Here is a 25,661-nt window from a genome sequence, read left to right as displayed (position 1 = left end):
ACAATTTTTATGTATAAATTATTATATATAGTTCAATATCTGTGACCACTTTAAACATCTTGATCTAAATTGTGGCTCTGTAAACTCAAAAATAAATCTTCAATTATAATCCTTTAAAGGAGGCCTGTTCTCAGATTGTAGACATTCCAATGCCTTCAATGATTTTATTATTTACTATTAGGTATAAACACTTCAATTCGTTCGTACTAGTGCGCTTCAGTACCTTTAGGAAAAACCATCGTTATTTAATTATATGTTAAAGATATATTCATTTCCTGATAGCTGTTGTATATCTTCTCCAGATAGTTGCCACTCACTGAAACTTTAAATTTCAGTGTGAAGCAAACGCTTAAAAGTAGATATAAATTTTTTAAGAGTTATTGTTTAAACAACCACGACGTCTTACATTACTTGAAAATGTTTCTGATTGAACTTCTAAAAAGGAATAAATTAAATACTACTTTTTCAATAAAATCAACATAATATCCACATTATAGATTTCATATTTATTAACAACTAGCTGACCCAGCAAACGTTGTATTGCCATCATAGTTAACAACTGTAGTTAATCTACCAACTATAGGTAGCTAAAATTAATTTGTTTTTTACGTCCTGAGAAAGTTAGAACGATACAAAGATTCTAATTACTTAGTTATTCATTTTAAACTATTGTTTCAATTTGATTTCTGAAGGACACATCAAAGGAAAAACAAAATTGTTGTTTCTATTTCATTCCGAACATTTACATATTTATTCACCTTTTAAACCTTCTCTGAACTTCCACAAATAATTCAAGACCAAAATTAGCCAAATCGGTCCAGCCGTTCTCGAGTTTTAGCGAGACTAACGAACAGCAATTCATATATATATATATATATATATAGATAGATAATAGTAACAGTAGTGATGTTCTGTACTCTCGCACGCTTTGTCTTGTAAGTCTATGGTTTTAAATAGCTATGTATCGAATATATACGTAACTACTACCTATTATGTTTATTACTTTACTAACATATGACTAGAGAATTTATTATTTACTCTAACTCTAAAATAAATTATTTTACACTACTGTCAGTTGTTTTGTCATCAACATCGTTAGAGTAAACATATTCTTTAGTTTAGACTCTATGCAATGGTCTAAAGTCTAAACTAAAGTAAGTGTATACTCTGTGTTTGACCGTCGGCTTTGAGCTGTCGCCAGAGTAAATATATTCTTTGGCGTTCGCTCATCGCTGACCAAGCGAAGCGTATTGTTATAGTTTGTAAAATATCTCTTGTTAAAATAAGACGTCATCTCGTATTAAACTGTACTGTGATTTAATTTCCTTTCTTGTTGTGATTTGCATATTATCTAATATTATAAAGCAGTAAGTAAGCCATTAGCTATTGTGAGTTATATTATCGCGTATTGGTGATTTGGGCGCGTTGTTTGTTCCTGCCTAGTACTATACATAAACGATTAGTATAACCTAATTCCAGCTACCATTATTGCGAGAGATGCACTTTTATGCAGAAATTGATGCAAGTTATTTAGAAATAAGCGCTTAGAATGTTAATAAATTTGACATTCGTCATCGAAAGATTTATGTTGTAAAGGCGTATGTTTGCCGCGCTCACGGTCCTGTGTTTATTGACGCGTTCATTACAATATTGCAGACATTATGCCGTCGGCGCGAGGTGTTAAGCGAACTGCATCTAAAACATCGGCGGTTACAGCATCTGCCGCACCGAAAAATAAGAAAAAACGAACAGGTAATGCATTTTTTCTAAATATATCACTTGTTTTCTTTTACATAGACGTCAATGACCTGTCAAACCATGATGGCGGGAAATATAGAGTAGTTTATTTAGCTTGTTGGCGCCTTTTTATATTCCGACTTTCTTGTAAGAAAAAGTCTAAATTCACTATATATAATTCCACATGATTAGGATTTGATTATAATAGTATTATAATAAATTACGAAATAATCCAATGATAATTGATTTTTTTAGGTTAGTCATGGTTGTTATCTAGAATTTAAGACTTGTTGCTTGGGCACATAAACTTTCTACTCAGACACCATTCTTAGTTGATAACAAAAACTCTTGCTCTTCAATTTTTCTTTTCAACAAAATTTTTCTGTTACATGTTAAAGTAGAAGCGAAATTTAATACTTATCTTTAAAATTTTGCTTAAAATTATCCATGAGTTATAGGTTTTCTCTTTATATCAAATGATATCAGACTTAAGTGGCTTAGAATATAAGTGCAAATCAAATATCAATTATCTTAGCCTATTTAAGATTATAACATATATTATGAGTTGTAGTTACACCAACTAATAAAAAATGATAATGCAAATTATTATTCATTTAAAATAATGTTGTCAAATATTACTCATCACTAATATCTTGAAATTTACTGGGGTCACTGGTAGTGCCCTTGACTTTATGGTATACTAGCTGACCCGGCAAATGTTGTTTTGCCATATAAAGTATAATTCACGCGATAGTTTTATAAGTAATAAAATATTGCCTATATATATATTGTACATCATTTTGTTCTATTGTCAATAGTTTTTGCAGCGCACGCAAAAATAGGTTTTCAATTTAACACCTTGTGTTACAAAATAGCAATTTTATTACGGATAATTTTGAAAAAAAAAACATAGCCTATAGCCTTCCTCGATAAATGGAGTACCCAACACTGAAAGAATCATTCAAATCGGACCAGTAGTACCAGAGATTAGCGCCTTCAAACAAACAAACAAACACTGCAGCTTTATAATATTAATATGGATTATTTACAGATATGAAAATTATCATAAAAGGCTAAATTATCTGATGGTCTGCAGCAACTAAACCAGGCCATACATTTAACTGTGACTCATTATTATTGTGTTATAAAAACAACTTCTGGTTATGTAAATTTGACATGTCATTTATTTGAAATTGTATTAGATTTTATAACAAGCTTCTTAAAAACATAATGGAAATGTCTCTCAGCAAGATGAAAGTGTATATTAAACATAACCTTATAGAAAAATCTTATTACAATTAAAAGAATTATTTAAATAATAAGAAAGCTTGGGTATGAATTGCCCTAAACAATTGTAGCTTATAATTAGTCTGTTTAAAACATATAATATTAATAATTATGTATTATTTTATACCAATTTAAACAAAGTGGTCAAATTCTAAGTAGAGTTTTTTTTGTGACTATTGCGTAATCTGAAGGTGAACATTCTTTTTTGTTATTTGAGCTAAACTATCACACATATTAGCAATCAAAATGGGTCATAAATTATGAGTCTGGCATGGTGGGTTCACCTATGTAGCCATTGTTCAAATACTTGTATTCCTGAATCAAAAATATTAATATACTTACAAAGTAATTCTGAAGTAATAAGTTTAAAAAAAATTACAATATTCAAAATAATTTGTAATCATTTATTGAATCTCTAAAACCACCCATTTGAAAACTTTTGCCTCAGACAGGTCTGAAGAGATGCGAAGAAGCAACTCAGCAGGCTACTTTTTTTTTACAATATTTTTATTTCTTTGTCACAATTTTTTTTTATTTAAATAGCCTGAGGGCAATCACTCCATTCGCAGTCTGTGGTAACATCTTACATTTCTTTCCAACTGGATCTGGTTTTGAATTTTGTGGGATGTTGTTGTTTCAACTTAGGGGACATCCATAAATTACGTCATACAAATGTTATGATTTTTTTTACCCCTCCCTCACCCTTAACAACAAGAGGCAAAGTTTTCAATAAAATCATACAGCCACAAATAGCTTCTGTTTACGAGCATGGACTAGTGCGCTACTGGTGTCCTTGAAACTGGTTAATATGAATAGGGTACAATGACTGACCATAAAAAGACTAATTCTAATAGGTAAACACTAATGTATTCGGTTACTTATCTAACATAACCCTCCTAAAATTTTTTGTTGATATTTAATGAATCTCATTAGTAATGGGGCTCTAAACAGGTTTGCGATAAACTGAAAAACTACTGAACTGATTCAAATACTGTTTCCGGTTTGAAAGATGGAGTGATTCATGAGAAATGTTATTGTGTATGAAATGGTAAGATTTTGAGTATAATGGTTGAAATATGACAATGATTGATTTGAATTTTGAGCTTACATAGGAAGAGCTGACGTTTTTTATAGGTCTACAGTAAAGTCAATGGTGGTATATAGTTTGTGTATATTTAAAGACAACTACAAAACCTATTATAATTTAAAAAAAATGTTTTCATGGACAGGCAAATTTTTCCTTCAGTACTGCAAAGTATACTGAACTGACAGGAATAATATTTATACCATAAAATGCAGCAGAGAAGGTTTTTATATATGATACTAGCTGACCCAGCAAATGTTGTATTGCCGATATTAAAATCGCAATACAAAAGTAACTGTTCATCGTAGATGGGTGAAAATTTGAAGTTGTATGTATGTATGATACATAATCAATATATAATCAGATACTCATAATCAAATAAAGTTAAAAGAAATGCCAGAAAAAATTAAAAAAAAAAATTCATGTGGACCACCCTTAACATTTAGGGGTATGAAAAATAGATGTTGGCCGATTCTCAGACCTACTCAATATGCTCACAAAATTTCATGAGAATCGGTCAAGCCGTTTCGGAGAATTTTATATATCAGTTATAGGTGAATACTTATCAAGAACCTGTAATTTTTTTCCCAAGATAATATTAAATTAGCTGTAGTGGTGCTCTTATATTATGGATTAAGCTCAGCTGCATTTTATGGGTATTTTAAGAACCTCATCATGATTAAGTATTAGTTGTATTAATCACAAAATGTTGTTGCAGCATTTCAATTAGAGACCCCTACAGCTCCGAAGAGGCGAGGACATGTACTTACTTGTGGACAAGGCGATGTTGGACAATTGGGGCTCGGGGAGGATGTTATTGAGACTACCAAGTGAGCTAAACTTAATTTATATAAATAAAGGGTTTTGTACCCAAAGAATAAGTGGTGTTACCCTAAGCGCCATTAATGTATTGCAATAACAGCCTTACAAATAAACTTGTTATAAAGTTATACCTAATATTTTACTACCTACTAAGCTAGAGGTCCCGGGTTCGAATCCCGGTAGGTGCAAGCATTTATATTATGAATATAGATGTTTGTTTCCAAGTCATGGATTAAATATGTAATTGCCTTCCAAACCCATAACACAGGCTATATATGCTTAATTTTAGGACAAGATAATTTGTGTTAATTGTAAAAAGAGTTATTATTATTGTCTACCTACCAGCATTTTGTAATACGATTTGCAATACAAAGATTTTGATTAATACTACAAATAATAAAAACCAAGATGATATTTTCCAAATAAATTTATTTACTCTCTGTACACTACTTATTTTATCAAAACCAAAATAAAAAATACACTAGCTGAGTCGTGATTTCTCTGGTGTAGGTGAAAGTAACACATATTAATTCATGTTTGACCTTCTTTTTCACAAAACCGAATATGGAATTAAAAGGACTTAAAAACTTATACACTGTGAGTGGACAACAAATTCTAATTAATATATTAAAGAATTGTAATAAAGAATGAAATAAATTTGAAAATCAGATTTTGTTAATAAATAACCTTTCCTTCCATTGTCATGTTAATTTAATCTTAAATCAATAATTTAAAAGTATTATTATTATTTTAGCACACAGTTCTTTTTTTTTGTTTTTCAAATTTATTTAATGACCATGGTATATTTTCCAAGCACTCCTACTTGGACATCATAATTGGTTTTTATGAACCTAGTTTAAGCTTAGTTAAAATGATATCTAGACAAATTCTAACTTTTTTTCAGATTTAAGACTGTCTCTGCGCTTGGTAACAAAATAGTGGACATCTGTGCTGGTGGTATGCATACTGTTGCATTGGATTCTGAAGGAAAGGTAATATTTCAAATCAAAATTGTTTTATTAATTTGGAGCAAAAATGCAACAAGTTAGTTATAAATTTTACCATTTTCTATTGTCTTTTCTCTATCCTGTACTGACTGGGCGAAATGGTGAATATTTATATCAACACCATAGTCAAATCAATTATAATGCAATGTGTGTGTGCATCTACTGCTTACTTACTCTCTGGAGTCTGGTGTGTGCACATCATAATGGATCAAGTGTTTTCTGTAGCAAATGTCTGCAAGAAGAGTTGTTACTAAAGCATTGGGGAGTCTTATTTCATGTCCTCACTGGCTTCTTCTTCTTCTTCATACGGGCGCTTTCCGCAATTCGACGTCATATGCGCCTATTTTGCGTGCCAGGGTGGTAGAGGCTACTCCAACCAGCCAAGCTCCTCCAAGTCACCCAACCTCTTAACGTCGCGGAAGACTTCCCGAAGAGCGCCTGGTGACCGCAGGTGCTTCGCCCTGTAGTTTGCCACCTCACTGCATTCCAGCAGAACGTGAGCGGCTGTTTCCTCTGCCCCCAGGCACCTCTGCATAGAGGGCTGTCCGTGACACCTATATTAAAGAGATGCCTGTTAAAATTGCCGTGACCTGTGGCCGCACATAATATTAATCTTAGTCGACACCGATTAAGTTGTAATATTTCCCTGGTAAAACGCAAGTCGGCGCAAGGTAAAGCTGCTTTGGCTTGCCTGCACTCCTCAAGACTATCCCAGAATTGTTGATGTAGTGCTTTTATCTTTTGATTTAAGTGGTTCCTGAACCAACTATGTGGCAGAGGCAGGAAAGGCTCTGGTCCAACCGGTTGGGTCTCAGAACCCCTTCTAGCTAGTTGGTCTGCCGCCTCGTTGCCCCCTGACCCCACTGTGACCTTTGACCTCACTGGCTTCGAGACTGTTTTATATATCAATAATTTATTGTCTATTGCAAGCTTAACATTTCATTCCATTAGTCAGTAGTAACTACGGTATAAAAATTAAAATAAAACTAGTTATTTGTGTAGTTCTTTCTCAGACACCATTTGTTTCCGAAGTTCTTTAAGCATGAATCAATTTGAAGAAAATATATGCTTAGTTTTTACCAATACTGACCTTTCTCTAGCACAGCAAATTGTTAATTTAGAAAACTATGCCTAACAGGTTTGGACATTTGGGTGCAATGATGAAGGTGCACTGGGTCGGCCAACAAGTGGTCAAGAGGAAGAAGGTATAGCCAAAGCAGTGATTCTGCTCGGAAAGGCTGTTGCCATTTGTGCTGGAGATTCACATTCTGCTGCGTTACTCGACAATGGTGATGTGTACGCTTGGGGTTCTTTCAGGGTTAGTATGATATGATTTAAAACATATTTTACATTGATATATATTTTATATAAATTATTATTGTATATAATATTACATTTATATATATTTAATATAAATTATTATTATATATGATATTACATATTATATCCTATGGGATATAATATGTTTGAGTTTCCTGATATTTCAAAGTTTGTCTCGCAATATGGTTTACAGGTTGATGCCTCTAATGCTATTCAATTGTCTCCTTTTTTTATGAGAATAATCCACAACCAACATGATGGTATATGTATGTTTTAGTGAGTAAATTGCGATACATACCTGATAAAGCTCATCCCAAATACCACAGTGTCTGAAGACGAAAGTTTTCAACCAGAGTGTGTTGCCAGTGATGACTACACTATATACACAGATGTGTTTGCTAACTATGGCACTTATGAGAAAGCTAATGGTCGCTCAGAGGGCAATGGAGAGTGCTATGCTCAAAGTTTCCATGCGAGATCGAATCAGAAACAGGCAGTGGGCAGGGCAAATTGACCACATACCAAAAGATGCAGTGTTGGTACACCTCCCATAAGATGGACTGACAATCTGGTCAAGATTGCCGGAATAGTCTGTATGAGGGCAGCACAGGACCAATTGTCACGGAGATCTTTAGGAGAAGCCGTTGTCCACCAGAGGAAATCTTCTGCCTGATATTGTTATGACTTGATAAAGAGATGTAAATTTATTGATGCTACATTGCTACTGATGCAATTTTGACTTGACTGTTAAGAGTGTTGATGAGTGTCATAAAATTATATGGAGATAACCATATAAGGCATGGGTACCTTCAAAACAAGCGCGTACACCTTCCTTAAGTTGGCTACAATCTTTTCCTCTGGTGTTGCAAAAGAATGTGGGTGACTTACCCCGCTGACATTTTTAGTACCCCGTGCCCGCCATCATATGTCACTCGTAGGGATGGTCGCGCATGAAGTTACTAGTCGGACTACAGTTATAAGTTAGTTGTATACTTCTTTCTTTATAGTTGTTACAAAAATAATATAATTCCAGGATTCCCATGGAAGCATGGGGTTAGTGGTACGAGCGCGGGAAGGCAAGGCATGCAAGGAACCAGTCAAGATCAGTATTCCAGAGCCAGCTGTGGGCATTGCTTCGGGAGGAGACCATCTTGTTGTTTTGACGGTATGTCAAATCTTATATTTTCATTTGTAGACATAATATATGAACCTTTATGTTCTCTGGTGTATCCCAATATAAGCTCAAATCATGTAATTGAGATGTAGAGCTACTCAAATCATCAGGACTATGGCATTCCTCGGAATGGATTAATCACTAGTGTATGTGTTATATATATGATGGATATCTCCTCAAAGATTTATATTTCGTCTGATGTAACAGGATTACAATGATTTTTGTGTAGTTCTGGTGTCAAACCCATTGGCAGTGGATGGTTATAGTTACTCACTATAAACCATGCAAAGAGACTCAAGCTAAATAGCATTGTCGAATTGGACTTGAAGTAAAGGAAAGAAAGGTTGATTGACACTTCCCACAAAATTCTGGATATCCAACACATCTGCTCATAGTTTGGGCACTGATTGCAGATATTAAAAAGAGAGAAAAAAAGTTCATGTGTTGTGTGCAAGTAGAATACACTAATTATGTTAAATGTAATACTGTTGATCACTTAATTGTGTGACTTCATTTACTATGGGGACTGTTTCTAAGAACTGTTTGACCTGAAAAACTAACATAATAATATATAGGGATAATAATTAATTAAATTCAAAAGAATTGTTAAAAAATGTTTGTGTGGTAAAGGTTACTATAACATACATGACTTTCTTAATGATACCACAGATTGGGAATGAAGTGACCGCCCTCAGGCTATTAAATAATAAGTTTAATTGTACAATATTTCTTTGTAAACATATTTATTCGATGAATGAAAAATAAAAAAAAGCCCGCTGAGTTTGTTGCGCCCATTCTTCTCAGGTCTGAGGCATTCATTTTGAAATGGGTGGTAGTTTTTTGACTTTCAATAAGTGATGTCACATCCTATTTTATTATCAATAAAAATATTCGAATTTGAATATTATAATTTTTTAAATTAAAGAAATTGAGCGGAGAAAAGGTTATGTTCCCTTTACTCACCATAATATTTAGAACTTCTCAATTAGGATAGGTACTTATAATTTCTTGAAGTAAAATATGTGCAAAATCTTGAATATAATAATATTGTATTACGAAATTCAAAAGATGTTTATGTGGTACAGGTTACTATAACATAAATGACTTTCAATGATATATGACATAAATGTTACCACAGATTGGGAATGGAGTGACCACCCTCAGTCTATTACACAATAAGCTTTATTGTACGATATTACAATGCAGCAATATTTTTAAACTTTTTCTGAATCAAATAAATTATTATTATACTATTTCTTCGAATGGGTGGTAATTTTTGGCTTGGCATAAGTGACATTATATCCTATTTTGAATATTAATATTTGTATTTATTACAGAATACTGGTGGAGTGTACACAATGGGTTGTGGGGAACAAGGACAACTCGGAAGGTTGCCCCAGCGGTCAGCCTCCAGGGAAGCCAGACAGGGCTTCAGTAAGTCATATATCATGTTATATTTAGATTATTCAAATGTCTAGATAGAACCTCTTGCTGTTCGGCAAGTCATGAAAACAGGCCATGTTTATAACTTTAGTATATGACTTTGATTGTGCGTGAGTTGCTGAAAATAGAGGTCAACTGTTCGCCGCTATTTTTTTCGATTTTTTTGACAGCTGTCTGTCTATCTAAAACGTATAAATTATCTAAGATGTTATATTATAATTGCTCTAATAAGAATGTTTGGCGCAAAGGCAGGGTAGTTGCTTCTCATCCAGAAAGAAGCCCCGTTCAATCTCCACATGACATTTTCAATTTTCCCAATTACCATTTGAGTTTACTAATAGTTTGTGATATGTCTGCAATGTTTGTCCTTTTTCTTATTTCTTTTAAGCTTATTCTATCGCTTTTCTTATTTTTTTTTTATGGAATAGGAGGACAAACGAACGTACGGGTCACCTGTTGTTTCTTAATCCTTAGTATACTTCTTTCTATTATTTATGTGCCTTATGATAAATAAATTTAAAAAAAGAAACATGTGAGTACGTGTGTAACACGTGCTAGAAGTGAAATCTTAAAAAATTATGAAAAATACTCTACAAACGTATACCAAACACCACAGCTGTTGCGATGCCCTTTCTCAAGCTTTGCACTACGCATGCGCGTACAAACACAACGCATAGGCCCAAGTAAACTCCCACTATGCTTTAGTAAGCACGAGGGGCGGGGGAACGGAGCAGAGCATAACCATAAACATAAGAAACACTGTATAATGCTTCCTATATCATTTCTCCCACGTTAAATCTTATGAAATTCTGTATCTGTCTCTTTTTCGTTTCATTGACTTTCAAATCACAACGATGCTAAAGAAGTTTTCACTTCAAAAATTGCAGGTGCTCTCTTGGCTCCAACGAAGGTGTCACTAAAGTTTCCAGCGCGAGTCATTTGGGCGGGTTACCACGCAACGTTCGCAGTCGACGCGAATACGGACAAAATGTTCGCCTGGGGACTCAATAACTATGGACAGTTAGGTAAGACTATATTAAAATTCAAATGTTGATTCTTTAAGTAGCCCACTTTTACATATTTTAAAGTTATCATTAACATAAAGCTGAAGTTGAGTAGCATCGATCCCAAGTAGGGCTTCCAATCTCGGTATTTCGAGATCCCGCCTCATTTTCAAGGTGCGGTATTACAGAGAAGTAGAATAAGAATAACTGCACTAAAACCAGTGCAGTTACCAAGCCGTGTGATGATGAAATATTTTATCTACCAACAAAAAGTGTGCTGCGTAAAGAAATGAAAGAGTTTTAGAAATGCAGTTCGGACTTACACCACTCATAAAGTTCCAAGTAATCTGATAGACTGACAGCTGTTCCCAATATTCAGTCTATCTCTTACTTGAGATAAAAATCGTAACTATCGTTGACTTTTCTGTTCCAATAAACTTATCGATGGTAACTCACCTTATTCATACACGCTGTCTGTCAATGGGACGACGTATAGCTTGCCAGCAATAGAAGTTTGTATTGAAATTGCAATTCACACGTCCCACTATAAGGCAATAAGAATGACTTTTTTTTTTTTTTTTTTTTTTTTTTTTTTTTTTTATTAGGGAAAGCAAACAACTACAACTTACAAAGTAGATACATAAAGAAATAACAATTAAGTCTAATAAAATTGTAGTCAGATACGCTATCCACATCTTACTATGAAAAACTTAGAGGTATTCAATGTTAGGTACAAAAATAAATGTTTATACAATACTAATTGAAACTAAAGAGAAATACACAATGTTCTTAATATTATGGCTAGTTGGAGTAAATTAAATTTATAGAAATCAAACAATTAATAAACACAAAAAGGAAAACAAAAGAAATAATTATCTACACAAATCTACACTAAATTATGACTATATATACAATGATATTAACCTAAAGTACTTATGATGATCAGTAGGTATTTAAAAGAATGTATGTAAATAAATCAAATATTATCCAGTATTTTTTTTTTTAATTTGGCACTTGAACTGGCTCTCGGATAAATGGAAAATGTCAACACTAATGAATTCTTTGTTGTAATTGTCAACTAACTGATGCAGAGGTGATCTTATTCCTGCATTAGTACGAAATTTACCTGTTGCAAAAAGTTTACGATTACACAGTCCTCGGATATGGGCTGTTCTAGGAATAACATAATTTAATTTGTTGGTCAATTCTGTACAATCAAATTTGCTATGTATAATGCCGTGCAGAAACATACATTGAAGAAGTTTGCGCCTTGATTGAAGGGATAGTAGTTTATACTTATCTATCAAATCTGCGTACGACATATTGTAATTGTCATAGCATCTGTAACTCATGGATCTTAAGAATTTATTAGACTTAGACTTATCGGGTATATTGGGACAGCTTCAGATTATTGACAACTAATTACTGACAGTAGATGGTAGTAATTTATCTCTATCTGTAGTTAGTATTTTGGGAACGGCCGTAAATGATATTTTACATTAGTGATTTTATAAGGGTATTTCCTGGCATATAGGTTCTGGCCCGACATGATTACTTTTCATACACCCATCTACGAGTGGACTCATATGAATTTGTCAATCTATAAGCAACCATGACCAAAACACCTTTTTAATTACAGGAATAACAGGTGAGAAACGTAAAGTAGCATTATATTCACCAATGGAATGTGATGCATTCTCTACCACCGTCACATGGAAGGAAGTGGCCATTGGGCAGCACCACAGTTTGGCTCTGGACAACAATGGACAAGTCTATTCAGTAGGACGGTGTGAATATGGAAGGTAATATTTATTTTATTTTATTCAGAAAACTTACAGTTTACACCAATACAGTTTTCACTTATATGTTTTAACAAGAGCAATTATCGTAATATACAGTAATAAGAAGTAAGGAAAATACTATAACTTAGAAGTAAAATACAACAAGAATTCTGTAATATTAGTAATTGGTTGTCTACTTATTAGAGGAACTCCGAGGTTAATGAGTGAATGGATATAAACCTACTATTAGTTTATATACTCAATATGGCAATTCCAATAAACATTTTCATTGTGTGAAAAGTGCTTAGATTTAGATAATTTCTTTAAGTTACAAATTTAATTTGTAAACTAAATATAATATAATTTTAATTTACGTTTTTATTGTTTAAGGTTGGGTCTTGGTGACAGAACAACAGATGCAGAAACATTAGAAGCTATCCCTAAACTGCAAAACAAGAAATGCATTAGCATATCGGCAGGAACTAGCAATGGTTTTGCTGTCACCGACAGTGGTATGTCATTCATCATTTTTTATTATTGTTATTTATTTTTAGACATTCTCCGAAAACATACCGAACGCGCTACAGTAGCTAGGCAGTCCTTGCAATATTCTATTTTATCTGATAAGAACTATGGTATCCTCCTCGCGGCGGTTTCCTCAGTGCTGAGGGTCGTGATCATCTCGACAGAGTACTTTGTTGCGTATTATTTGCCGCCATCTGCCCCTATCGGAAGCAGATTTTAAAGCGTCGTGGACAGTGGTTGCAAGGGCAGTGCGAATCTGATCGGTCCATCGCATGGGGCTCCTTCCTCTTAGTCTTCTTCCCTGTTACCATCAGTCTCTCCAGGTTGTCTTCAACCCTTTTGGCGATGTGGCCGAAGTATTCTAGGACCCTACCCAAGCAGATGGTAGAGAGCCTAGTCACAATGCCAAAGCCGAAGAACTATGGTATAGGGGCTCCTGTTTCCACAATTTAACCACTACTCAGTTGGGTCCATTTTGCGTGCAGTGTTGGCCAGTCATTCCAACCAACCCAGCTCTTCCAGAAGTTCAGAACATGGGGTGTTTGCAGACTTCTCGAAGCGATCTGGTATTCACTAAGGTTTTTGCTCGTTGGTTGTCCACCACCGCACATTTCAGAATTCCGTGAATGACCGTCCTCGGCTAAATAGCCTCTGCACTTAGGACTGTCTGTTGCGTCGGTTGTGAAAAGTGCTTGTTTGTGTGACGTGTATTCTGCCCACCGTGATTCGGATGTCATGTCTGTTTAGGTTGATAAGTTGACTTATCAGTTTGGGTGCTAACACAGTGCAGGTATCGCTTCTTTCGACTGTCTACAGCTTGAGACATTTAACCATCAGGTGTTGTATATGTTGTTGGTAGAGAGCGTATCCATGAGCGCATTTGGCTGAACGGCAATTGCAGGAGTGGCAAAAGATCAGCCACTTGGATAGCTGATGCGCCTCTTGCAAGTTCATTCGCTGTGTCGAACGAACTAGGTATACTGTCAGGGAGAATTCTGATATTGTGGCCATACTTTCTTTCTTAGTTCTGCGTTAGCCGCTTCCTTGATGGCTACACACTCACATTGGAAGATGGAGTTGTGTGTGCCCAAGCACCAGTTCCAATAATCATTATGGAGCCGTCTGTAAATTCTTAATTCATTTACGCCTCACTGGTCTGCATCCTCCTCGAACAGCTGTTGTAGTACATGTGTAAATTTTTTTTTAAAGATTTTATAAAAGACATATGTTTAGGTATCTTATCACATGGTGCATCACAGAGTGGATAATCCTTTTTTACTCTATTCCAGAGATTTTCTGTAAGGTCTTCATCCTACCATACACCCAAAATTTTTACTAACAAAATAATAGTATTGAATTCATATTCGTATAGTGATTCAAATGAGAATCTGTTAAATAGAAATTTTCATCCACTAACCTTGAACTCCCACTTAATTGCTCTGCTTTGCCATTACATTGCAAGAAAGATGAGTGTAGTCAGAAGGATGAATTTAAATCTACCCACCAAACCTTACAATGACCGAACAATTGGTATTCTATCAATTTATTAGGTTGACATTAGGAGTCATATGGGTTTTAAAGTCAAAATAATATTAGAAGGTTAATATTGGTGATGTGTGTAATTCTAAAAGAATAGTATTATAATGTATTTGAATGTTTCTGTTTGTAACCAGGTGAGGTGTACGCGTGGGGTATGGGTAGTGAAGGTCAGCTAGGCACGGGTGGCAGCTCAGATGCCAATGAACCCACCATAGTGCAGCCTGTTCTGCCTGACAACACCGTTCCAGTAGCAGTCGCTGCGGGCGCCCAGCACACAGTGCTGCTAGTTGTGAGTACATACAATTAAAAAAAAACTTTAATGGCACTAAACATCAGGTATAACATCAGAATTTCATAAAAAATTCAAAAAAAAAATCTCCAAATTTCATCAATTAACTAACCCTTCGCAAATCGATCCCTCTAAGATTCAATTACGTTGATTTCTGAGCGATTTATACAATATGTTATGTTTTTAAAGTGATAACCCTCACTTCTAGGATTAATACACAAATAATCACTATATCATCTATTGTACATGAAGCCACAACCTGAGAGTTGAACAAAGCAAACAGAATTTTATAACGAGGCGGTACTCGTACGGTTGGCTCAGTTGGTTAGAGCACCGGCACGGAACGCCGGAGGTCGTGGGTTCGAGTCAGATTTCAGTGAATTTATCTGAAAGCTATCACAGCAAGCTATAAGAACATGTACATAAATTATTCATATTATGTTTTATATTATTTTACACACACGACACAAAGTTCAAAAACCGTTATATTTTAGAATAAAGAGTGTTTTCGATGTAAACAATTGGTTTTATTAGTGTTTATGATTTTATAAACAATTTTATATGTTCTTTGTAAAACAAACCTAAACTATACATGCTTTTAATGGTAATAATTTGAGATATTTATTCCAAAAAATAAAGAAGAATCACTTGACCTTGAAGTGCGAGAAAGCTTGTATATAATATAAAATGTGACTATACTATATGTGGACAAAATAGCTACTGAAATATATCTTACGGTAGTTTTTCAAGTAAAGTACCTAAACATCGCAACATATTCCAAAATAAATAAACATTAAAAACAAAGAAAACGTTTCACAGTCTCCTTATTGAATTTGAATGGACGAATAATTAATTTCAAGTCAAATTTATATAAAAACAAAACTAATTAAATTATGTTTCGGAAATATAGCTGTCTAGCCCCCTAATTCATATTGGTCCGCTAACTTTAAACAGCCGCTTAGGAGTGTTTTTTCTCATTCTGACTTAGGTCAATAGAAGACAGAGTGAGAATTAGCAATGCTTTAAGTTAGCAGACTATTTTGAATAAGGGGGTAGATGTATTATAAAAAAAAGCAACTTAGAAAATATTGGTTAAAAATTCGACAAAAAAGAAACAAAAATTCTATCACGTCGGCGGGTGATAAAGACTGAAGTACCCGCATTTTAACTTTTGTATGCCAACATCATAATAATTATAAATTAGAACAAAGACAATGGGATTGGATTTTATCCTTATATAAGTTGAAAGTAAAATAGCAATTACTAATAACAACAATAAGGCGAGAAATCGAATGAGATTATATTGTCATGGCCCCGAGCTGATTTTGAAGTCTATTAATTTATCAATTAACATCAGCTGCATGTCCTGCTCGTCTCGTCCCTTCGTCGGTTCGCATTGTCCATGCTTTCAGTTCGGTTCGAATTATGTTTGACAATATCTTTAAAACTAATCTTCGAAATTTCAAACCCAAGCTAATACTGATTTCAGGAGGATAAGTCCGTGCAGAAAGAGGCGACGCCGCAACCTGAGCCGGAACCAGTCGAGGATGTGGTTGACCCGGAGCCCGTCGAGGAGAAGCCGAGGTCCAAACGCGCGAAGGAGCAGGACCAACACATATCATCTACCAGCTCGCAGAGTGATGCCCAAGCGGCACAAGCAGAGGTGATTTAAAAATAACTAAATATATAATTATATTTTATATGTAATATTATCCTCGTTTTTTATATTTTAGTGGAATGGTTACATTGTTAGATAATTTATCTGTCTAGATAGACTCTCTTGCTGTTATACAACCGATAGAAACAGGTCAGGTTTAAAAATACTTTAGTGTGAGTGACAACCTACGTCTTACACTCGCGATTTTAAAACAAAGTAGATGTTAACTCTAAATTCAATCGGCCTTACAAATAAACTTGGTATAAAGTTATAACTGAGCATAAATAAAGAATATTATGCAAAATGTTTACAATATCGTTGACAACACTGTCAATACAATGAAAATTATGAAGTTTTCCGAATGACAAGCTGCCTTGCAAATAAACGCGGGAAACGTTATTATGTCCGAATTAACCAATCGTAAGCAAAATGTCTAATTGTATAAACATTTTGCATTTTCTGCGTTTATTTAGTTATAACTATATGCCAATTTTATTTGTACGGCCGAATATCTTTCAACGTTTTCACAGCTGTCATAGTCTATCTAGACGTATAAAAGATTTAAGTATTTTACTATATTTTATATGTAATAGGAAATATATTTTGTTTTTTTATATTCTAGTGGAATGGTTACATCGCTTTATATTATGAAAAAATACGCCATTAGGGGCCATCGATAGATTACACCATACTAATTTCATAATTTTCGCGCCACCATAAACTCATTTTGTATTCAGTCAATTCAGAAGAATAATTGTATGGGTAAACTTTCGGTAGGCTAAAGGACAAAATTATAAGGGATTGCAGTATAAAAGGTGGATTATGACCTGGCCTGATTCTTCAGAATTTAGATCCTGAAATACTATCACTTAATAGTAAAATCAAATCTTAATATAAGTTTGATATGACTTAAGCCACAGAAAACATTCTTACTCCTTTCTTGGCTGTTTGGATTTCCAGATTATCATGCACTTCCGAGCGGTCGCGATGGCTAATCTTAAAGATTATTTTAGTGGTCTGTATGAATTAGGTCGAAGGGTTCGTCTCCTTGTAATAATTATGCAGTAAAATTCCAGGGACTAACCTTGATATCTCCTGCAGGCCCCGCCAAGACGTCCTTCACTTTATCATACCACAGACACAGTTTATTTACAAATCAGTCTAAATTCAGAAGTACCTAAAAATATTATACAGCGTGGCGCTGTAATGACGACATTAACAGCCGTTTTCAATTAACGTATCTCTAGTTACGGATACATTGCTGTCACCGTTTAATGACAAGATCTTATCTATCCATAGTTATGTCTAATATAGTTATAGTCCAATGCTGTCTGTCGGTTATTGAAATGTAAGTAAGGGTAAAAGGATAGATTTGAGTACCTCTAGTAAGTTCTACTAAGGATAGATAGGTTATTGAAAACGGCCGTAAATGAACACGGGTAGAGCTATCTAACCTTAATCGTAATAATAATCACTTCCTTGTGCGGTGTTTCCGGGACGATACGACATGGGTACCTTCAAAGCGCGTACACCTTCATTCAAGGCCGGCAACGCTCCTATGATTCCTCTGGTGTTGCAAGAGAATGTGGGCGGCGGTGATCACTTAACACCAGGTGACCTGTACGCTTGTTTGTCCTCCTTTTCCATAAAAAAAAAATTAAAATAATATTATGTCATAGTTTTAAAAAGCACAAAATTCTCTTTGGTATTCGAAAATTTGTTGAAATTTAAAATTAACATCATTTCCTGCCTTATCGACGATAGAGGAAAATTATATGAGTTATCAAAATTCTTATTTTGCAAATTGAAACATGGAATAATTTTATCAATTTAATGTATTGTCATCGGTCCTCGATAAATATACGAAATTTGAACGATCTGGCCGTTTAAATCGCGCCCAAATGAGTCGCTTACAAACAAATATACATACATACATAGCTGAAGCTAATAAAATATTCTAAAATTAAAAGTAAACATTTGAAATTTTCAAACAAACAAATTATATTATGTTAAGTAAACAATATTTTAATCATCCTCACGTGGTCACATAAGACGGCCCGAAGTAGGTGTCAGTGGCATCGCTAGCGCGCGACTACTAGATTTCTTACAGGTTGTTCCGAAATGATATTATGGAGAATTTATTTTATTTTAGTGAATTATTGTAGATAATTAATTTTTGAATATTTTTTTTATAATTACGGTTAAGAAGTTCTACCAGTGTGTTTATTTATTGTCGTCATTGTAGCGCCACTCTGTATGAAAGTTTTAAATACGAGGTAGTGACGCGCGCGCAACCAGTGGGAGGCTCCATTGCACTGGATGCCGGCTAGATTAATGGGTACCACAACGGCGCCTTTGTCTACCGTAAAGCAGTAATGTCTAACCATTATTATCTTATATAGCTAGTGAAATTACGGGGCAAACGAGACTTAACATCTTATTTGTCAAGGGGACGAACATAATTAAAGTAGTCCACTCAGCTTTTTGGCTTTTCAAGAATTCTGAAGCGGCACTGCATGGTAATGGGTCTGCATCTAATCCCTTAATGTAATAAAAGAAAATTGACTGTAGTACATTGATCAGGATAGTACTTTATTGCGAAACACAGTGCCCACTGAAAATCAGTGTCGAGTCTCAGACGGCTCGACGTTTACTGAGTGGGCCTCCGATTGGCAACACTAAAGTGATTGAACTGCTCCTCAATGTTATTGGTCTCATATTTCTTTTTATATTCCACTGGGTCTGTATTAATTATTCTTTATTATTGTGACACATTATATTGAAATTACTTATTTTGTTAAAGGTTCCTTTTTTTATGTCCTGCAGTGTAATTATGTTGTTAATAAAGTTTATTATTAATATTCTGGTTGCGCTGGAGACTTACATTTAATATGTGAGGAGAGTTTTAATAATTAAAAATATTTATTTTTTCTTTATTCACTTATTATTATTATTAGGGAAAAAGCCGAAAGAAGCCTTCAAAATCCCAGTCGACTAGTAGTACTGCAGCCAAGAGAATGAAAAGTAATTTGATTGTACTTCATGTGGTGTTTAGTTGGAGTTTTATTTATTTTAGTAATTTTTTAATATTTTTTTTTTTGCATTTTTTTTAATAAATTTTGATTTAGTTAAGTTCTGATATGTAGATATTAGTTGGTGACAGTGTAGAGGCATATAGTTGTTTTTATTGAAGTAGGCGTTACTTTGCGGAAATCCATAATTATACAAATGTATTGAGTTTTCTTTAGTGTTATTTCCGACTTATTTATAATAATAATATTTTTTTTATAATAATATTTTTACGTTATTTTATAATAATAATATAATCACCTCCTATGCCTTTTAACCAACTTCATGTATTTAAATATTTGACTACCCATACATATCTAACGACACTATAGGTAATAAATAGTGTTAATTCCATCAATATTTGTCTAAACAATTCGACACGTGTTTCGCCGCTACAAGGGGCATCCTCAGGAGATGTTGACTCGCCAAAATTTGCCACGAGACTGAATTAAATGAGCCGGAAAAATTCTATTCCGGGTGTAATACGTCATCACAGCCGACCAATCACAGAGCGTCATTTCATGGGACGAGGGTATAAAATTGCGGTTTCCGGCTCATTTAAGTCGAGACTCGTGCCAGAGTCTTGCTAGTCAACATCTACTGAGGATGCCTCGTGTAGAGGCGAAACACGTGTCGAATTGTTTAAAGACAAATATTGACGGAATTAACACTATTTATTGCCTATAGTGTCGTTAGATATGTATGGGTGGGTAGTCAAATATTTAAATACATAAAGTTGGTTAAAAGGCATAGGAGGTGATTATATTATTATTATTATAATTCACAGATTATATATAATAATTCACTATAGATAGAAATTACTGACATAAATGATATGACACAATGATGATATGAAGATCAATTATCACAAAATAAAACGCTTTTGGTTTTGTTTACACATTAATGTGAATATTGCAAAAAAAACTTTGGGTATGTTTCGACGAATGAAGGTGATAATTTAAGAAAATTGTTTCAAAGAATCAAATTCTGCGCTATGCATGCACGCATACAATGGTATAAAATGGATATATATATACAGGCAATGTTTAGTGTCACGCGCTCGAATTCAAAGACGAATGGTCGAAATTATATGGTTTTATAATAAAATATCAACTATTTACTTGTACTATTCGTAAATAAATGATCTTGAGCCATGACAGGCATTAAAACCAGTTAACGTTTGAGAAGAAACCGGTTAAAAACTGCTTTATTCCACGTACCTTCATCAGCGAGTTATTTGACAAAGCAGTTTCTATATTTTTCAAAATATATATTAAGTTATGCACTCGACCGCACGAGACGAGTGTATGATCTACAGTTTGGCAGGTACTTTAGCGTGACACTCTAATAATAAATGCAAAACAGATTTTAACCATTAATTAACCGTTTAATTTACGGTTCCAAGCTAAGAATTGGGTGTTTGTAACACTTATTTGAGACCACTCGTATTTGAACTCGAGCCATTGAAGCTCAGGTGTTGTAAATGTTTTTTGTGTCGTCCTGTAGTTAGTTTCGTTATTTGTATAGTTTAATCTATTTTTTGGGGAAAGGGGTGTCTTACAAAAAAAAACGAGGAAAAAGGATTAACACTATTTTGGTGATTTTTTTCGTACCAAGAATCTTTGTAAGTTACAAAGTAGTAGGTATAAAAAGCTTTGATTTATTGGAAGAATTCATATTCAAAATTGGATTTGAAATTGAACGTCATAAATTAACATTAAAAACTACCAAAACACTACCCATTCGAAAATATAGGCCTCAGACCTGAGTAGAAAAATATTCAGCAGGACTTTTTAATAAAATTTCGTCACAGGGTTTGAAAAGCTGGGATATAATGACCTTGGCAAACGAAAGAACATAATTTCCGCCGATGATTGGGTTTGGGATTCATTGTATGTACTGTAATTGTTCCAAATTAATCATTTTTTGCTTTGTCTAGAAAATTAACGGTGACGAAAAGAAAGACACAGCTATGGAGGTAGACGATGCAGGTTAGTATTTATATATAATATTATTTCTATATTACTTCTCAGCTCTAACTGTGCCACCACATCTAACTTGATTAGAGCAACACTCTGCAACACACTTACATTAGATAACTGTCTGTAACTTTTGCGGCTACTTGTTAGTATTTGTCGATTGTTGCTCATCGCGTCCATACCACAAATCTTATGTCTCGGTGTTTGTAGTTAAACTCCTTCGAAACGGCTTGACCGATTCTCATGAAATTTTGAGTACATCTTGGGTAGGTCTGAGAATCGGACAACATCTATTTTTCATCCCCCTAAATGTTAAGGGTGGTCCACGCCAAATTTTATTTTTTTGACATTTTTTTTTAAATTTGTTTGATTATGAGTCAGCATTAAAAAATACATACAACTTCAAATTTTCACCCAGCTACGATCAACAGTTACTTTTGTATCGCGATTTTAATATAAGATAGAATAACCTTCGGCAACAATCAAGTAGCACAGTATTTTTTCTCCAAGTTCTGCAGGCACTTTGTGGCCATGTTGACTGTTTTGGGTAACATTGCTTAACATATACTAACAAGGTAACATAATATTGAGTAAAATAAATATTTTTTTGCTATCGGATGTTGCTGAGTAACACTTGGAAACATTTATCTGCACAAAGTTAATGCGGTGTGGATGCACGGTTAATTATTATTACGAGTGCATATGATTTAAGATAGTGCCATCTTGTCCGTTCTTTTAAATTCTTTTTTTATTTTAAAATAAATGTCTAACTATTACTTGGACTCACTTCTGTCCTCTTAGTATTATAACTGATGATGAAAAAAATAGTAATTGATGATAGTTCCCTAGTCATTAATGCTGGAATATGTAGTCCTATGTATAATGCAGTAATGGTTTTTTTTTAATACTTAATAATTCTTTAAAAAATATAGGTAATTTAAGACCATTTTATACCAAGCAATAAATACTATTGAAATGCAATCTTGTAAGATTAATAATATCATAAGAAGACATAAGGTTGAATATAGGAACCACTCTGAAATAAAAACTTTTAAATGTTAACATAAATGTTTCTAAAATAAAAATTTAAAAGTTTATTTACTTCTAATAATTTAGGAGTGGTATTTTTATATGAATACATATACAATATAAAATTACTAGAAGTATACACTCCCAACTCATAACATGCAAACATTGGTGAAGTTAAAACATTTTGTGTGGAATAAATAGTATTTTATTAGAGCATTCATCTAATCCCATCTATTTTTAGTTACAGATAAAATACAAAATGACGAAGACCAACAGACAGACAAACAGAGTGTTGAAGAGAATTCTGAACAAGAGGAATCCAAACCTGAAAGCATGGACACATCCAGCCAAGACACTGTCGAAAGCCAACCAGAGGAAAAAGAAAAAGAGAGAGAAAAGGAAACCCCAGCAATTGAACCAGCTGAAACAGAGAAAATGGATGAAGTGAACGGAACGGAGAAGGCGTGATAGTGTTTTGTGAATTGTGATGTGTTTAGTGTTAATTGTGACATCACGGACAGATTACCAATGTGGTAAGATGTTTACTTAATTCAGAATTTATTCTGTTGGACATGATTGTGGATTTCTTGAGCATCCTGTACTGATTCTATTGATTAATGATGTTTTGTTTGGTTCCTAAGTTGCAATTGGTCTCAGTATTAAGAGTGATGACATGATCTGACCACAACAGTGATAATATTATTTGTTTCATAACATAATGCAAAACAAGCTATATGATCACATATAAACAAATAGTGACTCAACTTGGCCATTACACAGAGCCACATCCCCTCCTGCGCGCGCCATCAGCGGTCGTACCGATTCATTCCATTGCAAAACGGTACTCGTGTTTACTCGTACGAAACCACTACACGATTTTGCTATTTTGTGAAAATTTATTATCAAATTAGTGCTTTTTTAATTTAAATATGCTTACCAACTGTGCTATAAGTGGTTATGGGTAAATGTCTTATAGCAACTATATAAATTAAATTTGTATACCAAAATTTTTGGTCGATGCAGGACTCAAACCCGCGTGTCTCAGCTCACGCTCCAACGATCTACCAACCGTCCACACCCCACATAATCCGAAAACTTAACGAGTATTTGTTCAAGTACAGGTTACTGCATGTACATCTCGCATCATCCAAAAATATTGTATACAAATTTAACTTGTATATTAGTCCCAGAAGTGAAAGATATCACTTTAAAAATATCAAATTGTTTAATTATAGAAAGGTTTTGTGACAACCCTTACAAATTTCTAACAACTAGACATCAAGGCAGTGTTTCAGATATTTGGTGTTGTAGATAGTGGCTGAATACAGGAGTTGACTTACTATTTGTATTATGTATGTACAAATAATTGGGTTGCATACCACAAACAATATGAAAACATACTCCGTGGCTATTCACATGTCATGTTTTGATTGGTCTATTAATATATTTATTATTTATATTAATCGCTTATTACTGACATATAAAACTGTCTTAAAATAACTTTGTTTAAATAGCCAAAAACTAAAGCTTTCTATTATAACTTAATCTTATAAATGTTAATTCTATTTTGTTTTATTTGTTTGAGCACTTGTTATAGCTCTAAAATGGCTGCCGTTCTCAAGCAATGAAGATGGACACAATTAAGGGGTCTAATAAACCATGAGCTTATAGTCTTAGACAAAAATGTGTTGAATAGTGACAAAGCTGCTAAAAATATTAGCAATTGTCTACAAAAAATCTTGAGGATTCATTAGTACACTAATAAATGCAATAATTAGTAAAATGTGACTAAAAGAATGGTATATATTGTTTTTCATTAATAACTCATAATATGAAATTTTGATAAGATTTTCTGTTAGAAGAGACAATTTCCAATAACTAGTAAGATTTCTTAAGTTTTTTTTGCTTCAAAATATATAGAGTTTATTGTAGAAATCTAAATTAAGTATATAGAATTATAAGTGATAATTGAAAAAGGTTAATAAATTAAGGCCACAATTCACCACCACATTACTCTTAATATCTAATTTCTATTATAATTTAAGTATTAGAGTATTTGTGCATGATCATGCAATTTTATAAAAATCAACTCAATGAATTTTCTACACACCAGACCACCACCACGAGGTTAAACATTACTAACACTAGTAGGAATTAAAGTTGTCCCATATTGGGATTCCGAAATTCTGATTAAGATATAAAATTCTAACCACAAAATTCTGAATGATTGATAATGTCTGATAATAATTTAATAATCTGAGGTCAATTTAATTATAACAGGAGCATACAACGGACAATTTTTTTTATATATATATAATAGGATTTAAAATTTAATATATTGTAAGTTATAATAAAATTTTAAATGAATCAATTGAATCAGTACGTCTCAAACAAAGGCCGTATAGTATAAGACTAGATTCAATATTGTTACTATTTTTATCATTGGTTTACATTGTGAATATTTGAGAACTGTTGGTTTCAAATATGTTGCAGGTATTAGATAATATATTTATGGATTATAAATCTTTAGCGTAATCCAATTTAATATTTTATCGGATAAAAATATTTTATATAAAGATTTCTCTGGGGTACATGATTTTGAAGTACAAAGTGTACCACGCTATTTCTTTATTGTTAATATTATACTTGTAAGTAATGATGTATTGTGTTTTCATAATAAATGTGTAGTGCATAGTGTTAGCACTTTTTTACACCCAGATTTTGATAGATGCAAATGATGCACATAAGAAGAAGCATCAGTTGTACAAGACTCTCACCATGGTGTCCCAAGTTCATACCTCGCTCCCAAAGTCTTAATGTGTTTTTGGTTTCACATTCAATTTTACGTATATGCAACGCTTTATAAGGTTTCTTTATGACAATAAGGGATGAGACGAACAGGGCGTTCAGCTGAT

At 33.7% G+C, this 25,661-nt stretch overlaps 1 protein-coding gene across 1 annotated transcript; it reads left to right on the top strand.

The window, feature by feature from the left end:
- The first annotated feature begins 1,203 nt into the window (after positions 1 to 1,203).
- Positions 1,204 to 25,441, top strand: LOC126976171 (regulator of chromosome condensation). The gene is made up of 14 exons (XM_050824406.1): positions 1,204 to 1,367; positions 1,657 to 1,752; positions 4,827 to 4,938; positions 5,835 to 5,922; positions 7,076 to 7,255; positions 8,291 to 8,422; positions 9,769 to 9,865; positions 10,762 to 10,899; positions 12,518 to 12,680; positions 13,050 to 13,171; positions 14,858 to 15,012; positions 16,502 to 16,675; positions 21,678 to 21,729; positions 22,988 to 25,441. Exons 2-14 carry the CDS (start codon positions 1,662 to 1,664, stop codon positions 23,212 to 23,214), a joined length of 1,731 nt encoding a protein of 576 aa, XP_050680363.1. The 5' UTR covers positions 1,204 to 1,367; positions 1,657 to 1,661; the 3' UTR covers positions 23,215 to 25,441.
- The last annotated feature ends 220 nt before the right edge of the window (positions 25,442 to 25,661 follow it).

This window comes from Leptidea sinapis, chromosome 39 (assembly GCF_905404315.1).
Source record: "Leptidea sinapis chromosome 39, ilLepSina1.1, whole genome shotgun sequence".
Lineage (NCBI taxonomy): Eukaryota > Metazoa > Arthropoda > Insecta > Lepidoptera > Pieridae > Leptidea > Leptidea sinapis.
The sequence above is the reverse complement of the archived record's forward strand: the minus strand, read 5'-3'. Positions and strand labels throughout refer to the sequence as shown.